We start from the raw sequence: 17,412 nt of genomic DNA, 5'->3' as shown, positions 1-17,412 counted from the left end.
GGGAAACAAAGATTAATTAAAGTGTCATTTCCTCCCTTTTGGTCAGTGGAAGACTTACAAAATAAAATAAATCCAAATTACATATCACAGTTATCTGCCAGTCTCTACACAATAATAACCAACTATACTTAATAAGAAAGAGCCTGCCTTTGATGAGACACCACTGAGATAATGTCATACTGTGTAAATATTCTGAACTTTTTATAGTCTCATTAAATACCAAAGACCTTGTTTTCTTACAAGCAGTACATAGTGTGAAATTTCACAGACTACACATGGAAAGAAAAACCACTAATCTTATTCAAGAATTTAAAGTTACGTACAGGATGGCACCAATCTATTCTTTATCTCCACTAAGAAAAGCATAAGTAGCATGAGAGTAAACATAAAAAGGAAGAAAATATATATTAGATGTTAAAAAAAAAATTCTGAGGTTTTTAGCTTGCATGCCTAATGGAGAAAGGATGATGTGTCTGGGAAGGAGCTTTCTTCCTCTCTCCTCCTTTCCCTGGGTCAAGCAGTGGTCCACCAAGCACTGTGGGGAAGGCCAGTATGTCCCAAGCCGACCTTAGGCTGGCATGTCAGAGGACTGGGCACGTAAAAAGCACCGGAGCAGATAAGTAAATACACTGGAGACGATGGGAGACAGGTTTCTCACTGTCAGAGAAGGCAGTTACAAACATGCAACATACAAAAGGCTAAAGTAAACACTGTGGTGTTGGACTAGAAATGGAATTGTCAATGTAAACTCGTAGATTTTAATAAGTACTGAATATTAACACATACGCACACAAATATTTCCTAGTTCAGTCGCTGAGAGGGCCTATAAATGTGACACCCAGTAGCAATGAGCACAACTATTGCCCAAATATCTTCCCTCCACTTATAGAAACAATGGCTCCTTGGGAGAAATGCATGACTAGGGCTGATGCAGAGAAAATACAAAGAAGTCTAGACCATCTGGTTATACCATAAAGTAAGTACTCAAATAATGATGGCAATATGTCAAAAAGAAACAGTAGCCAGCTTGAAGAACTTTCCATGGGCCAAGTCTGGGACAGTTTGAGCATCAAAATGAAAAATGATAGTTATGGAGTATAACCGTTTTGTGTAAAATAAGAATCTATGTGTCTAAGCTGATAAAAACAGAAAAATATATAAGTAAACGTGGGATAAGAAAAAACTCTTATTAATAAATGAGTATAGGGACTTTCCTGGTGGCGCAGTGGTTAAGAATCTGCCTGCCAATGCAGGAGACCCAGGTTCAAGCTCTGGTCTGGGAAGATCCCACATGCCGTGGAGCAACTAAGCCCGTGTGCCACAACTACTGAGTCCATGATCTAGAGCTGGCAAGCCACAACTACTGAGCCTGTGCTGCAACTACTGAAGCCCACATGCTTCAACTACTGAAGCCCGTGTGCCTAGAGCCCGTGCTCCACAACAGGAGAAGCCACGGCAATGAGAAGCCCACTCGCCACAACTAGAGAAAGCCCATCCACAGCAACAAAGTCCCAACGCAGCCAAAAATAAATAAGTAAAATAAATAAATGAGTATAGAAATATCTATTAAAAATACCTACTAAAATACCGGGAAAAATCTAGAAGAGTACATCTTAAAAGTGAGTAATGTGAAAATCAACATTATATACTTCCCGATATGATGCAATAAGATCATAGCATCACTTCTGAGGATTCTTGAAAAATGTATAAATCATGATGAACCATTAGACAAACCCAACTTGAGGTACAAAGTAAGAGGCCTATATTCCTTACAAATATCAAGGTTATTAACGAGAAGGGAATACCAAGGAATTATTCCAGATTAAAGAAGACTGAAGATCATGACAACTAAATGTACATGATCCTGAACTGGATCCTGTTCCCATAAAGGACACTGGTTAGGGAAAATCTGAGTGAAGTTTGTGGATTAGATGATAATTTTGGATCCATGTTAATTAAAAATATTTGACAGTTGTACTCTGGTTATATAGGAGAATTTTTTTTTTTTTAAGGAAACACACACTAAAGTATTATATAGTAAATGGGCATTCTGCCTTACTTATACTCAAATGGTACAGAAAAATACACACACACACACACACACACACACAAAAAGGAAGGCAGAGTGAGGGAGAACAATAAAGCAAATGTGGAAAACTGGGGAATTAAATGGAATAATATGTGGATACTTATCATTTTTTCTATAAATTTAAACTTATTTCTAAAAACTTCTGATTGAGAGCAATCATTTGAAGTATGCTGCAGGGAGGTACTTACAAATTCTTTTCAGAAAGATATACATTCTGGATTTTTGATAATTGAAAAATGATCTAGTGAAGGCAGAAAAGTTTGCCTAAATAACTTTTCTAGTTCTCTTCCAGTCCTATTCAAAAGGTCACCTAGAATTTAATAAATACTAAAAATAATATTAATAAAAATACCAATTGATTAGCAACAAAGAATAATTTCTCTACCCACCTCTAAATCAGTTAAACATTTTTTGGAAGCAGGAGACAGAGAATGTGGGGTAGACTGACATGTACTACTGTGACGTTTCTGTGCAACTTTCCTTTTAATTTCAGAATCCAGGTGTGATTCAGACTCTTCTGTTTTTTTCATTATACGATCTAAAGGAAGGGGGAAAAAAAAGTACTGCAATTAAACTTTATAAATTCCTCATGATCTTTTGCTATGAAAAAATACTAACTTATATTATCAAATTATGTTTTAGTTAAAATAAACTAATGTTTCAATATGTACAATAAAGAAAAACAGAACTTTAGGTCAGAGCCAGTGGCCATCTCCTAGTTGCTCCTGCCTTTTCTTTACCAGGATCTCTCTGCCAGCCCCCAAACTGTGGACCATTTTCATCAAGTGTACCAATATTCTCTTCAGCTTATTCTGTGTAACTAAGGCAGAAGAGCACTTCCTGCACTGAATCTCTCTCTCTCTTTCTCTCTCTCTCTCTCACACACACATACACACACATTTTTTTCTCCCCTAAGTTGGTTACTCTTCTTAGATTGGTAATGAGAAAAATTTGAATTCAAACATTGGGTACAACTGTTTAGATAAAGGAAACTAAGCTAATTCTCGATTTAATGGTTTTTTAAATTTAAGACACACAAAAGAGAATTTTCTTCATAATTTTTCAATGTAAATTCAATCATTTTCATTTCTAATTTAATTCATAATTCAAATTTTTAAATGATTTAACGAACGCCAAACAGAACAATTTAAAATTTATTACAATCTGACTTCATCAGCAAAGAAAACTGAACACGTTTCTAAAACAAAAGTTAATGAATCTACAAACTAAAATACTCTACCTGCAAAATTCCAAGTTTGTTAAATACTTCCGTTTTCCTATCTTTTACATCCTCTTATCTTCTGATTTTTTTTAAATAAGGAGATCATCTACACATAAAAATTAGCATTATCTTTCTGAGCTTGGTATACAATACTGTCTTAAGAAACCCATGCAATTACTCTGGTTTAGTGCAATCACAGAGTCCCACTGAGTGACTCCACCTTCCAATCCATTGTCCAGTCTGAACACCTTTATTTTCCTGGACACCAAAGCTAGAAATCTGAGTAAGCGTTGACTTGTCCTTGTGTCTCCTTTCTCACAGTCAAGTGAATTCTACTAACAGCTCTTGAACTCATTCCTTCCTCTCCAACTCCACTGCCACTATATTTCAGATGCTTAACTCCTACCTAAAATGATCTCCCTCACTCCAATTTTGCTTGCTTCAAATCCTTCTCCCCTACTGCCAAGGTCATCTTTCAAATATGATTCTACCATTCTAATGCTTAAAATCTTTCAATGATTCCATTAGCTAAGGAAAAAAGTCTAAACCCCGTATCCTGCCAAGCAGAAGGCTGCACTGATGTTCCAGTCTTAATTCCAAAAATACTATACCTCAAATACGTGCATTTCTCCAGGATGTTTTCTTTCACCCTCTTATATATATGCTGTTCTCTTCACAAGCAAAGCCCTCCCTACTCATCTAGTAAATTCAAACTATTCTTTGTTACGAAGCTACCTCTATCCCACACGAAGCATGATGAAGCAAATACTCAGAGCTTCCACAGCACTTTATCCATACTTCTGTTAGTACTCATTTTATTTTAAGCTAATTATTTGCACTGATCTGTTTCCTCTCATTATACTGTCAGCTCTGGAAGAGCAGAAATCATGTTTTAGTCACCTGTTTTCTCAGAGTTTAGAAACTGTACAAGGCAGGGGCTGAAAAAGTGTTTACTGGATTAATGAATCACATCAGAAAAGACTATATGACACATTCAAAAAAGATGAAATCACATGGTTGAAAGGAAGGGATGTTAGTACTATGTCACCTCGGAAAATGTCTTAACTCTGTCACACAGAGAAACTGATACAGTCGCAGATCTAGAAACATAAGGATTCAGCTAGGGAGAGGAAAGGAAAGCTGCTCCCAAGAATACCTGAGGTTACAGACCAGCTGCTCCAGTCAAAGCACCTAGCTGTTAGCTATATTCCTATGAAGGCTAACTTACTTTGTTAGATGGACTGGATATAAAAAGCAGTTTCCATACAAATGAGTATTAAAGAACTAGAATGTGGCACTAAGTAAAAAAGGAGGCAGACAAGATTTGGAATTCAGAAAATACACATTGGTTGTGTGTGGAATACACAACCAATTATTGGCATAATTTAATTTACAGAGACAGCTGTCTTAAAACATGGGTTTTTTTTTTTTTTCTCCTCCAACTTTTCTTGGTCTTGCTAATTAAATTTTTGTACGTACACAAGAGAGCTTTTTCCTTTTAAACGTATTTTAGGAATCTTTGTAATCCCCACAATATCACTGCAAATCATTTTGCTCAAGTATGTCTCTATATCATTTTCCTGCCAGGCCCTACTCAGAGACTGACATTTTAAAAACTATTATCATTTCAATCCTGATCATATACTCACACTCTTCTCTCCACTACAGCTATCTCATCATGTCTATGTCACATTTTTCTCTATCTCTTAACACAATTAACAAGGCGGGAAACAAGGGGTCCAAGCCCTGAGAGAAACTGAAAATTTTTATTGATAATAGAGAAAAACATTGTTTATATGTACCACATCTTCTTTATCTATTCCTCTCTCAATGGACATTTAGGTTGCTTTCACGTCCTGGCTATTGTAAATAGCACTGCAATGAACATTAGGGTACACGTATCTTTTCGAATTGTGGTTTTCTGAGGGTATATGCCCAGGAGTGGGATTGCTGGATCACGTGGTAGCTCTATTTTTAGTTTTTTAAGGAATCTCCATACTGTTCTCCACAGTGGCTATACTAATTTACATTCCCACCAACAGTGTAGAAAGGTTTCTTTTTCTTCACACCCTCTCCAGCATTTATTGTTCGTAGATTTTTTTTGATGATGGCCACCTCATTGTACTTCTCTAATAATTAGTGATGTTAGCATCTTTTCATGTGCTTTTTGGCCATCTGTATGTTTTGGTCTTCTTTGGAGAAATGTCTATTTAGATATTCTGCCCATTTTCTGATTGGGTTGTTTGTTTTTTTGTTACTGAGCTTCATGAGCTGTTTGTATATTTTGGAGATTAATCCCTTGTCGGTCGCTTCATTGGCAAATATTTTCTCCCATTCTGTGGGTTGTTTTTTCGTTTTGTTTATTGTTTCCTTTGCTGTGCAAAAGCTTTTAAGTTTAATTAGGTCCCATTTGTTTTTGTTTTTGTTTTCATTACTTTAGGAGGTGAATCGAAAAAGATCTTGCTGCGATTTATGTCAAAGAATGTTCTCCCTATGTTTTCTTCAAAGAGTCTTATAGTACCGAGCCTTACATTTAGGTCTTTAATGCATTTTGAGTTTATTTTTGTGTATGGTGTTAAAGAATGTTCCAATTTCATTTTTTTACATGTAGCTGTCCAGTTTTCCTAGCACCATTTATTGAAAGAGACTTGTCTTTCCTCCATTGTATAGTCTTGCCTCCTTTGTTGTAGATTAATTGACTGTAGGTGCGTGGGTTTATCTCTGGGCTTTCTATCCTGTTCCATTGATCTATATATCTGTTTTTGTGCCAGTACGATACTGCTTTGATGACTGCAGCTTTGTAGTATAGTCTGAAGTCAAGGAGCCTGATTCCTCCAGCTCCATTTTTCTTTCTCAAGATTGCTTTGACCATTCAGGGTCTTTTGTGTTTCCATACGAATTTTAAGATTTTTTTGTTCTAGTTTTGTGAAAAATGCCACTGGTAATTTGACAGGGATTGCATGAATCTGTAGTGTGCCTTGGGTAGTATAGTCTTTTTTTTTTTTTGCGGTATGTGGGCCTCTCACTGTTGTGGCCTCTCCTGTTGCGGAGCACAGGCTCCGGACGCACAGGCTCAGCGGCCATGGCTCACGGGCCTAGCCGCTCCGTGGCATGTGGGACCTTCCCAGACCGGGGCACGAACTCGTGTCCCCTGCATCGGGCAGGTGGACTCTCAACGACTGCGCCACCAGGGAAGCCCATGTATAGTCATTTTTGACAACAATGATTCTTCCAATCCAAGAACATGGTATATCTTTCCATCTGTTTGTGTCATCTTCGATTTCTTTCATCAACGTCTTATAGTTTTTGGAGTACAGGCCTTTTGTCTCCTTAGGCAGGTTTATTCCTAGGTGTTTTATTCTTTTTGTTGCAATGGTAAATGAGATTGTTTCTTTACTTTCTCTTTCTTATATTTCATTGTTAGTGTACAGAAATGCAACAGATTTCTGTGTGTTAATTTTGTATCCTGCAACTTAACCAAATTCATTAATGAGCTCTAGTAGTTTTTTGTAGCATCTTTAGGATTTTCTATGTATAGATACATGCACTTCAATGTGGATAGCAGCACTATTTACAATAGCCAAGACATGGAAGCAACCTAAGTGTCTACTGACAGATGAACGGATAAAGGAGATGTGGTACATATATACAATGGAATATTACTCGGCCATGAAAAGGAATGAAATAATGTTATTTGCAGCAACACGGATGGACCTAGAGATTGTCATATTGAATGAAGTAAGTCAGACACAGAAAGACAAATATCATATGATAACGCTTATATGTGGAATCTAAAAAGATGGTACAGATGAAATTATTTACAAAACAGAAATAGAGTCACAGATATAGAAAACAATCTTATGGTTACTAGAGGGGCAGGGGGAGGGTTAAATTGGGAGATTGGGACTGACAAATATACCCTACTATACACAAAATAGATAACAAAAAACAAACAAAAAACCAAAAAAACCACAGAACCAATATATAAAGTACCCAAAGAGCTAATGTTAAATAAGCTAATACTATGAATTGGCTCACTAATTACTTCGAGAAAATTAATTTTGGAGAAATTAATTTTGAGAAATCAGGTAAAAAGGAAATTGCTTTCCCAACTTAAAGGTATACCCCCTAAGATGGCATTTTAAATATTGCCTTCAACGTTGTACTTAATCCTCATTTATGGCCTAAAAATCCCAACCCTGTAATCATTTCGTGGGCTCAATTAAATAATGTTCTAGCAATCAGTAATCTCAGATTTCTGCACCTGCACCTCACCTGAAAATATATAATGTTCATACTGAACACCTAATGTTCATATGTTCCCCCAAAGCTTATTTTACAACAGTTTATATATACCAGTATACCCTTCTTCATTGAATTTACATCTGTAATATGGAAGCTCTTCTGTATCACTGTGTTATTACAAAATGATTTTAAGAGGTTTTTAGATTTTTAAGAAAATAAATTTTGGCACCAAAAACGGGGGAAAAAAAAAGATAATAGAGAAAAATGATTTTAAAATCTTGACCTCCTAAGTCAAGATTATCTATAAGGAACTAAAGGAAAGAGACAAAAAATGCAAAGAATATTATAAGCATGCACAGAGTGAGTAAACAGGAGGTCAATCTGTAGAGAGGAGAGGATAACCAAAGAGAAACAAAAGATTTTTCTCCTGTATGGACTCTCTGATGAATGAGAAGATGTGAATGCTGACTGAAGCCCTTCCCACACTGTTCACATTTATAGGGTTTCTCTGCAGTATGTACTCTTTGGTGAGTGTGAAGTTTGGAACTCTTGCTGAAGCCCTTCCCACATTCATGACAAGTATAGGGCTCCCCCCCCCCCCGCCCCCGTATGGACCCTCTGATGAATGCGAAGATCTGAGCTGTGACTAAAGTCCTTCCCACAGTCGTCACATTTGTAAGGCTTCTCTCCTGTGTGCACCCTCTAACGGATTTGAAGATTTGAGTGCTGGGTAAAGCCCTTACCACAGTCATCACATTTATAGGACTTTTCTTCCATGTGGACTAACTGATGAATTCGAAGATCTGAACTCTGACTGAAGCCCTTACCACACTCATCACACTTAATGGTTCTTCTCCTGTGTGGACTCTCTGATGAACGTAAGTACTGAACTCCAACTAAAACTCTTACCACGCTGATCACACTTAAAAGGCTTCCCTCCTATATGAAGCCTCTGGTGAATGTGAAGTAATGAATTTCTACTGAGGTCCTTATCAAAAAAAGAAAATGCAAAGAATGACATGAATTAGACGTTTTAAGATGAAACTTCTGAAACCAACGTGATGTGGAAGTATGGCAAATGACTGACAGTGTATGGGAAACTAGAGTAGATCTACAAAGAGACAATAAGCATAAATAAGTTAATGTCAATGTCAGTATTAAGAAATTCCTTTGGGATTCTATCTTCCATGGAAAGAGAAAAACACTTGAGAAGATTATGACAATTCATGTGAAAATTAACTAGCTTCAAATTATAGCCAGAAACATAATATGGCAAAAGATTTAAAACCTGACTGGTCCAGGAATGGCAAATGCCTAACAACAAGAGGCTCATGGAAGTTTTAGCAGCTAACTGATCATGGAAGTCATTTTTGCTAAACTGTGCCAAACCCTCAACAAAGTACTCCAGGGAGGTACTTGAGATGAAACCTATGTGACACTCTTGCTTTCACTGAATGCCCCCTTCTGGGGATGAGAAGGTGAATACTGAGTGTTTACCCAAGACCACACAAAACAAACACCAAGATTAACACGAGACACCATAAAGCACACTATTGTGTGCACACTATTGTGTGTTCCAGATACACACACTGGAATACACACACACACACTGGAATACTACTTCCCCATAAAAAAAGAATGAAATAACCTCATTTGCAGTAACATGGATGGACCTAGAGATTATCATACTAAGACAAAACAAATATCATATGATATCACTTATATATGTGGAATCTAAAATATAATACAAATGCACTTATTAAAAAAACAAAACAAAAAACAGAAACAGATTCACAGACAGAGAAAACAGATTTATGGTTACCAAAGAGGAAAGTGGGGAAGGGATAAATTAGGAGTTTGGGATTAGCAGATACAAAGTACTATATATAAAATAGATAAACAACAAGACAAGGCCCTATTACAGGGCACAGAGAACTATATTCAATATCTTATAATAACTTATAATGGAAAAAATATGAAAAAGAATATATATTTATAACTGAATCACTTTGCTGTACACCAGACACTAACACAACAGTTGTAAATCAACTATATACGTCAATGGAAAAAAAAAAAAAGATTGGGATATTTCCTGCTGGATTTTCTAGCTCAATGTCTTTTTAATATACCACACTATTTCCAGATACGCAGCAAAGGTAAGAATATGGAAGATATTATGAGACAAGTAAAAGTGATTAATAGGTTGGATCTTTAGAATAAATTTTAAAACCTAAACTTAAAAAAAAATGTCCTCCATAAAAAGAACATTTATAGTAGCTTTACTCATAATCTTAAAACAAACAACCAAACAAAAAACCCCTGGATGGGCTTCCCTGGTGGCGCAGTGGTTGAGAGTCCGCCTGCCGATGCAGGGGACACGGGTTTGTGTCCCGGTCCGGGAAGACCCCACATGCCGCGGAGCGGCTGGGCCCGTGAGCCATGGCCGCTGAGCCTGCGCGTCCGGAGCCTGTGCTCCGCAACGGGAGAGGCCACAGCAGTGAGAGGCCCCCGTACTGCAAAAACAAAAAAACCCTGGAAACAACTCAGGTGTCCATCATCAGGAGAATGATAAGCAAACTGATACAGCCATACAATGGAACACTAAAGTAACAAATTACTAATGCATGCAACAACATGGGTGAATCTCAAAAAAACTATCCAGAGTGAAAAGACTTACAACAAAGAGTACACATTGTATTATTCCACTTATATGAAAATAGTTACCTTTGAAGGGGCAGGGATGAGGAGTAACTGAAAGGAACATGAGGGAACTTTCTGCAGTGATGATATCATTTGTACTATGTCTTCCCAGGGCTTTGGGTTAGTAAGGTATGTGTACTTGTCAAAATGTACTTAACTGTACACTTATGACTTGTGCATTTCATTGTATGTAAATTTTATTTCAAAAGAGAAAAAGAAAACTAAAACATATATTGAACTCTAGATAATGATATGCCTGCTGAAGTGTTTAGGAGTAAACTGTACTGGTGTCTGTAACTTACTTAAAATACATTGGAAAAAAATAAGATGTTTATATATAAATGGATGATTAGATACACGGATATGTGATAAAGTATAGAAAAGTGTTAACTGTAGAAACTATGTAGTAGATATATGTGTATTCACTGTGAAAGTCTTTCAACTTTTTGGTATCTTTGAAAATTTTCATAATAGAAGTCGGAGGTGAGGTGGGGCAAGGACAGCCCTTAACTTTTTTGTTTGAAAATTTAGTCGTGATATTACTAATCTGCCGGAAACTATATACCTCAAGGATAGTTAGAACACAAACAACTATCTTTATTATGGTTATTTATTTGCTTTTAAGTTATTTCTATCATCTGTCAAAAGAGAAAGACTAATTAGAAAAACAGCTGGTTTTCTCCATCGTGTAGCTGTTACTATGACTGGTTTTCAGTATAGAATAAAATGGCAGTCATATATCACATTCTCATTACAACCTCCTTAAAAATCACTTTTGTCTATGCGAAATATGTGATAAACAGGCAAAGGAGACAACAGGCAGACATGAATAAAAGAAGAAATCCAAATGGCCACTGAACACATAAAATGCTTCGTCAGTAATGAGGAAATTTTTAAAAAACCAAATACTACCTCCCTATCAGCCTGGCAAAGCCTGAAGGATAGTAATATCTACTGTCGCTGAGGAGCATGTGAGAAAACAGGCATACTCAGATCCTGCTTGCTGGGAGCTGACACCCTTTACAGAAAGCATTTTGGCAGTAATATATCAGAAGTCTTTAAAATGTGCATAAACTTTGTCCTTATAATTTTATTTCTAGGGATTTGACCTAAGTAAATAATAGATAAAATACATAATATGAGCTAAATTATTAATAATATATATAATATCAAAACATTAAAAACCTAAATTATGGTACAGAAATATAGTGGGTCACTATGCATTCATGAAAAAAATGACCACAGAGACTTGGCTATATCAACTTGTCAAGTCCACTATATATAAATTCATCTATTTGATTCTTAAACTTCCCTTAATTGTGTTTTTCATTCTGGTTTTCTTCTGATATTCCAATATCTTTTAATGAGAGTATAGAAACCGGATAATAATGTAGCAAAGTAAGAAGCAAGTTACAGAACAGTAAACATAGTATAAACGCATTTAAAAAAAAAAAAGGGTATATATGCAAAGAAGTCTAGCAAGTTATATGTTAAAGTACCAGGAGAAGATACCCTGACTGGTTAAGAGTGAGCGGATATTTTTCTTCTGCACGAGTTAAATAGTGCTAAGTCAGGTGATTTAGGTTGAAATCATAATGTAATTACATTAAGAATATAATTAAATGTTCACTCAGAGACAGTATATAACGTCTATTAATTCTCTGACAAGAACACAAAGAACAGACTGGAAAACAAAAAGGAAGTTTAAGAAACGAATGAATAGAGAAAAAAATAAGAGATCTTAATTTATAGTTATATGTTGTTATTTTACATACTTAGAAAAAATATAAAAAGAACACCAAACAAAAAAGCAATAGGATATCTGATCTATCCAAAAATTATACTTAATAGTTTACAAGCTTTAACTTAATCCTAGAGAACTGCTTATCAATGCTCATTAGCTTAGTGCTAATAAATGGCTATAATTCATATTAAGCGCCTCTTAAATGCAAAATAAAGGAGAAAAACAATAATAAAGGAAGTTACTTTAAGTGTTAAGAACTATAAAAAGACAGTGATTTCTTTTTAGGAGAAAATTATTCCAGGTGCTATGCCAGTAACTATTGATCCTGGGGTTTGAAATCTCACCATTTTAAAAACTAACTCCGGGCTTCCCTGGTGGTGCAGTGGTTGAGAATCTGCCTGCCGATGCAGGGGACACGGGTTTGAGCCCTGGTCTGGGAAGATCCCACATGCCGCGGAGCAACTGGGCCCGTGAGCCACAGCTACTGAGCCCGAGCGTCTGGAGCTTGTGCTCCGCAGCAAGAGAGGCCGCCACAGTGAGAGGCCCGCGCACCGCAATTAACAGTGGCCCCCGCTCGCCACAACTAGAGAAAGTCCTCGCACAGAAACGAAGACCCAACACAGCCAAAAATAAATAAATTTATTAAAAAAAAAATAACTATCTCCAAAGGAAATCCTAAAATAAAATGCAATCTTTATGCAACAATATATGCAATATTGTTATAGCACTGTCATTCATACTATACCCAAGTATACGTGTACCTACCTAACACAAAGCAGCTGTAGTTTACAAGCTAAATATACCAATATCCCTTTCCCAAAGTTTACAAATATTACCTGTCCACATGATTGTGTGTGTGTGTATATATATTTTGGGTTGGCCAAAAAGTTCATTCGTTTTTTCCATAGGATGCCTCTAGTAGCTTAGTTGTCTTTAAATTCATTTGAAACAATATTGTTAGACTGTGTTGTGACAGCTGTCATATCAGTGTGCATTTAAAAAAAACTTATCAAAATTGGTGAATTTTTGTGTGGCCATTTTAATATTGAAGATGGAAGAAAAATGCAACATTTTTGGCACATTATGCTTTATTATTTCAAGAAAGGTTAAAAACGCAAATGAAACGAAAAAAAAGATTTGTGCAATGTATGGGGAAGGTGCTGCGATTGAGCGAATGTGTCAAAAGTGGTTTGTGAAGTTTCGTGCTGGAGATTTCTTGCTGGACGATGCTCCACAGTCAGGTAGACCACTTGAGGTTGATAGCAATCAAATCGAGACATTAATTGAGATCAATCAACATTATACCACGCGAGAGATAGCCAACATACTCAAAATATCCAAATCAAGAGTTGAAAATCATTGGTACCAGCCTGGTTATGTTAATTGCTTTGATGTTTGGGATCCGAAGAAGTTAAGCGGAAGAAACCTTGAGCGTATTTCTCCATATGATTCTTGTAACGAAAACGTTCCATTTTTAAAATAAATCATGACGGGCTATGAAAAGTGGGTACTGTACACTAATGTGGAATGGAAGAGATCATGGGGCAAGTGAAATGACGCACCACCAACCACACCAAAGGCAAGTCTTCATCCAAAGAAGGTGATGTTCTGTATATGGCGGGATTGGAAGGGAGTCCCCTATTATGGGCTCCTTCTGGAAAACGAAACGATTAATTCTAACAAGTACTGCTCCCAATTAGACCAACTGAAAGCAGCACTCAACGACAAGCATCCGGAATTAGTCAACAGAAAACGCATGATCTTCCATCAGGATAACGCAAGACCGCATGTTCCTCTGATGACCAGGCAAAAGCTGTTACAGCTTGGCTGGGAAGTTCTGATTCATCCGCCGCATTCACCAGAAATTGCACCTTTGTATTTACATTTATTTTAGCCTTTACAAAATTCTCTTAATGGAAAAAATTTCCATTCTCCGGAAGACTGTAAAAGGCAACTGGTACAGTTCTTTGTTTGAAAAGATAAAAAGTTTTGGGAACATGGAATTATGAAGTTGCCTGAAAAATGGCAGAAGGTAGTGGAACAAAAGGGTGAATACATTGTTCAATAAAGTTCTTGGTGAAAATGAAAAATGTGTCTTTTATTTTTGCTTAAAAACCAAAGAAACTTTTTGGCCAACCCTATATATATATATAGATATAGATATAGATAGATAGATAGATACACATATATACACACACACACACATATATATAACATATATATGTTATATATATGTGTGTGTGTGTGTATATATGTATGTGTATATATATATATATGTATGTATGTATTTACATACACACTTTATTATGAGTCCACAGGCATAAACTGAATAGGTAAGTAAAGGAGACGGTACAGCTCTTTCCTACAAAAGAATTTCAATTAATAAATGTAAAAGAAATGAAGAAAACAGAAAATTACCATTAGATAAACACCAAGTAATAATTGTTGCCAGCAAGATCCACCAATAGATGCAAAATCAGTGGGTGCAATTTTGAAGAAAAAGAGGGTATCTGCATAGTGTCAGAGTATCTCTCCCAAGATCTTTATTAAGTACAAAGGGAAAAAAAATAATTCTACAGTGGAGAAACCCAGCAGAAACCACCTATCATGTTTAACATCACCAGCAGTAAGACAAATCAACATCATACAACCCCTGATATAATGTGTAGAAAAAGACACAACATCACTTTCATGAAAGTCTTGCCAAAAATGCATAGCCTCAATCTAATCATAAGATAACATCATATACACTTCCAAACAGAAAGGCATTCTATGAAGTAACTGTCCATTACTCTTCAAAATTGTCAAGGAAACTTAGGAGATGTGACAAACAAATGCAATGTAAGATCCCAAACTAGATCTTAGAACAGAAAAAAGTTACCAGTGAAAAACTGGTGAAATGAGACCAAGGTCTGTTGCTTAGTTAAGAATGTTATACCAATGCCAATTTCTTAGTTTTGTAAATGTATCATGATTGTAACATGTTAACATTAGGAGCAGCTGGGTAAAGGGTAAATGAGTCCTATTTTAATAACTTTTCAGTAGTCTAAAATGATTTCAAAATAAAAAGTTTTTCTTAAAAAAAGGTTATTCTTATCTACTTAATGAATATTATTGAATAAACAAAAAATTTTTCAAAAAAGTCTGAGGCTGATTGGTATCTAAAACCATATAATGGGCCAAATCACTTAACTTACTGAAATGCATCTGTGTAAAGGGAATGATAATAGTACTTATTGTGCAGTTCTTCCCTGAGGATTAGGAGTAAGTTTCTTTCTGATCTAAGGAGAAAATAGTAAAGCACAGTGGTTAAGAGAATGCATGGCCTTTAGCATTAAATAGACCTGGATTCCAATACTAGTCTGTGTCCTTGAGCAAGTTGTGTAATCCCTCCGAGCCTCAATTTCCTCCTCTGTACAAAATGTAGGTAAAGTTGAATTTAGCTTATTGAGATCTTGGGTAGGGAGCCACGATAAAAACAAATAATGAATGTAAAGCAACTGACTCAGCATCTAGGGCAGATTAAGAATTCAATAAAGGTTTAAGGTATGAATGTTAAAGAGGCTAATCATTATTACTACACTTAATAAACTTAGTGAACAGAACTATGCATTGTGAAGTATAATAATTCACATTCATAACTGCAAAGTTGTTAAGAAAGGATGAAGCTAAGTTTGGAATATACTCTTTATAAAATAGGATATGTTCAATATATGCATAAAAGATTTTCACCCAAACTAAAAGAAAAATATAGGTGCTTCAAAAAAAAAAAAAAACAGAAACAACAAACTGCTGGCAGTCAGGAAAACCTAGCTGCTATCTATCTATTTATGCTGCGCCGGGTTTTAGTTGCAGCATGCAGGATCTTTAGTTGTGGCATGCAGACTTCTTAGTTGCGGCACGTGGACTCTTAGTTGCAGCATGTGAGCTCTTTAGTTGTGGCATGCATGCGGGATCTAGTTCCCCAACCAGGGATTGAACCCGGGCCCCTGCACTGGGAGCACGGAGTCTTACCCACTGGAGCTGCTTAAAATCACTAGACTTTGGATAATAAGAGCCCCTAGTGCTATTTAAATAAGCAAAGTCCTATGGGATTAAGAGATACAAACTACTATTCGTAAAATATACAAGCAACAAGGATATATTCCATAGCACAGGGAATTACAGCCATTATCTTGTAATAACTTAATAAAGAATAACCTGTAAAAATACTGAATCACAATGCTGTACATCTGAAACTAATATAATATTGTAAATCAACTATAATATTTTTAAAAAGTAAAAAAATAAATAAATAAACAAGCAAAGGTCTGGGACAAACAAGATGGACACACAGATTAAGAATCTGTATTCTAGATAATGAACATCAATTTGATGGTGAAACATTTTTCATAAATGCTATCTGCTCTTATTTTTGCTTAATATATCACTGTATTAAAAATTATTTCAATGCAAATATAAACTTCTACTTACAATAATTTTCCAACATCTACTATTAGCACAGTTTTATCAGGTATGGGCTCTTTTTAATTCAATGCCTAATGTATTCTAAATTTTAGGATCAAAACCATTTTAATCAAGAAAATCACATAATGTAAGATTATAACAAAGAGCAACAAAACACAATTTTGAAGCTATAACCCATCTAGAGTTAATATTTGGATCCTGAGTTTAACAACAATGCTAATATAATCAAAAAGATTTCCAACTATAATCACCTGAATGTGCACTCCTTGAATCATTCCCCAATGATTTCAGGTCACAATTATAATAAATAAATTCTCAAATCAATTATAAAAAAATGGGTCTATATATTCCTATTATACCTGGGAATATTCTAAAACTGGTACCATATTCCTATTCTACCTTCCTTACAACTACTCAAAACCCTTCACAGGTGTAACAAAAAAAACTGCACACTTACCAACACCTTGGGGCCGACTTAACCTTACAGGATTACTTTCAAATTTTTGGACATGAGGTGGATATTCTTTCCTAGAAAAGGAAATTTATATAGTTTCAGTCTAAAAGAAAAATATATTTTTAAAATGAAAAAGTAGAGGGAATACTTAAAATATGTTTACCAAAAGCAAATCATAGCTTGTCATATAAAAAGTGGTAGTATAAAATAGTAACACTATATTACCCAAATATAGTAAACCTTAATGCACTATAAGATCCTTAAGGGCAGTGACTATATTTTATTTAAACTGTCAATCTATGAAAGCTGACAGCAGGCAGTCTTTCAAACAAATATTTAATAAATAAATACAAGTATTTGTCCTTTCAAAGTAGTCACTTTGGAAAGTTATATATTTATTCCCCCAATACACAAAACTTTAGAATTTTTCTTTTGGAACTGCCTTCATAATCTGTTTAAAAAAACTTAAAAAAAAACTCCTAATATTTCAT

General features: G+C 35.6%; 1 protein-coding gene across 7 annotated transcripts in view; it reads right to left on the bottom strand.

The window, feature by feature from the left end:
- Positions 1-17,412, bottom strand: part of SENP6 (SUMO specific peptidase 6) — a 102,617-nt gene that overhangs the window by 40,805 nt on the left and 44,400 nt on the right. For all 7 annotated transcript variants that reach the window (XM_079939922.1, XM_079939919.1, XM_079939918.1 and 4 more), the window contains 2 exons: positions 16,925-16,995; positions 2,479-2,627 (listed from right to left, as the gene is read on the bottom strand). In XM_079939922.1, the coding sequence (XP_079796048.1) occupies positions 2,479-2,627; positions 16,925-16,995 (220 nt within the window). The remainder of the gene's footprint in view (positions 1-2,478; positions 2,628-16,924; positions 16,996-17,412) is intronic.

This window comes from Stenella coeruleoalba, assembly GCF_951394435.1.
Source record: "Stenella coeruleoalba genome assembly, chromosome: 12".
NCBI classification, from domain to species: domain Eukaryota; kingdom Metazoa; phylum Chordata; class Mammalia; order Artiodactyla; family Delphinidae; genus Stenella; species Stenella coeruleoalba.
Note: the sequence above shows the minus strand (reverse complement) of the source record. Positions and strands in the feature narration are given on the sequence as shown.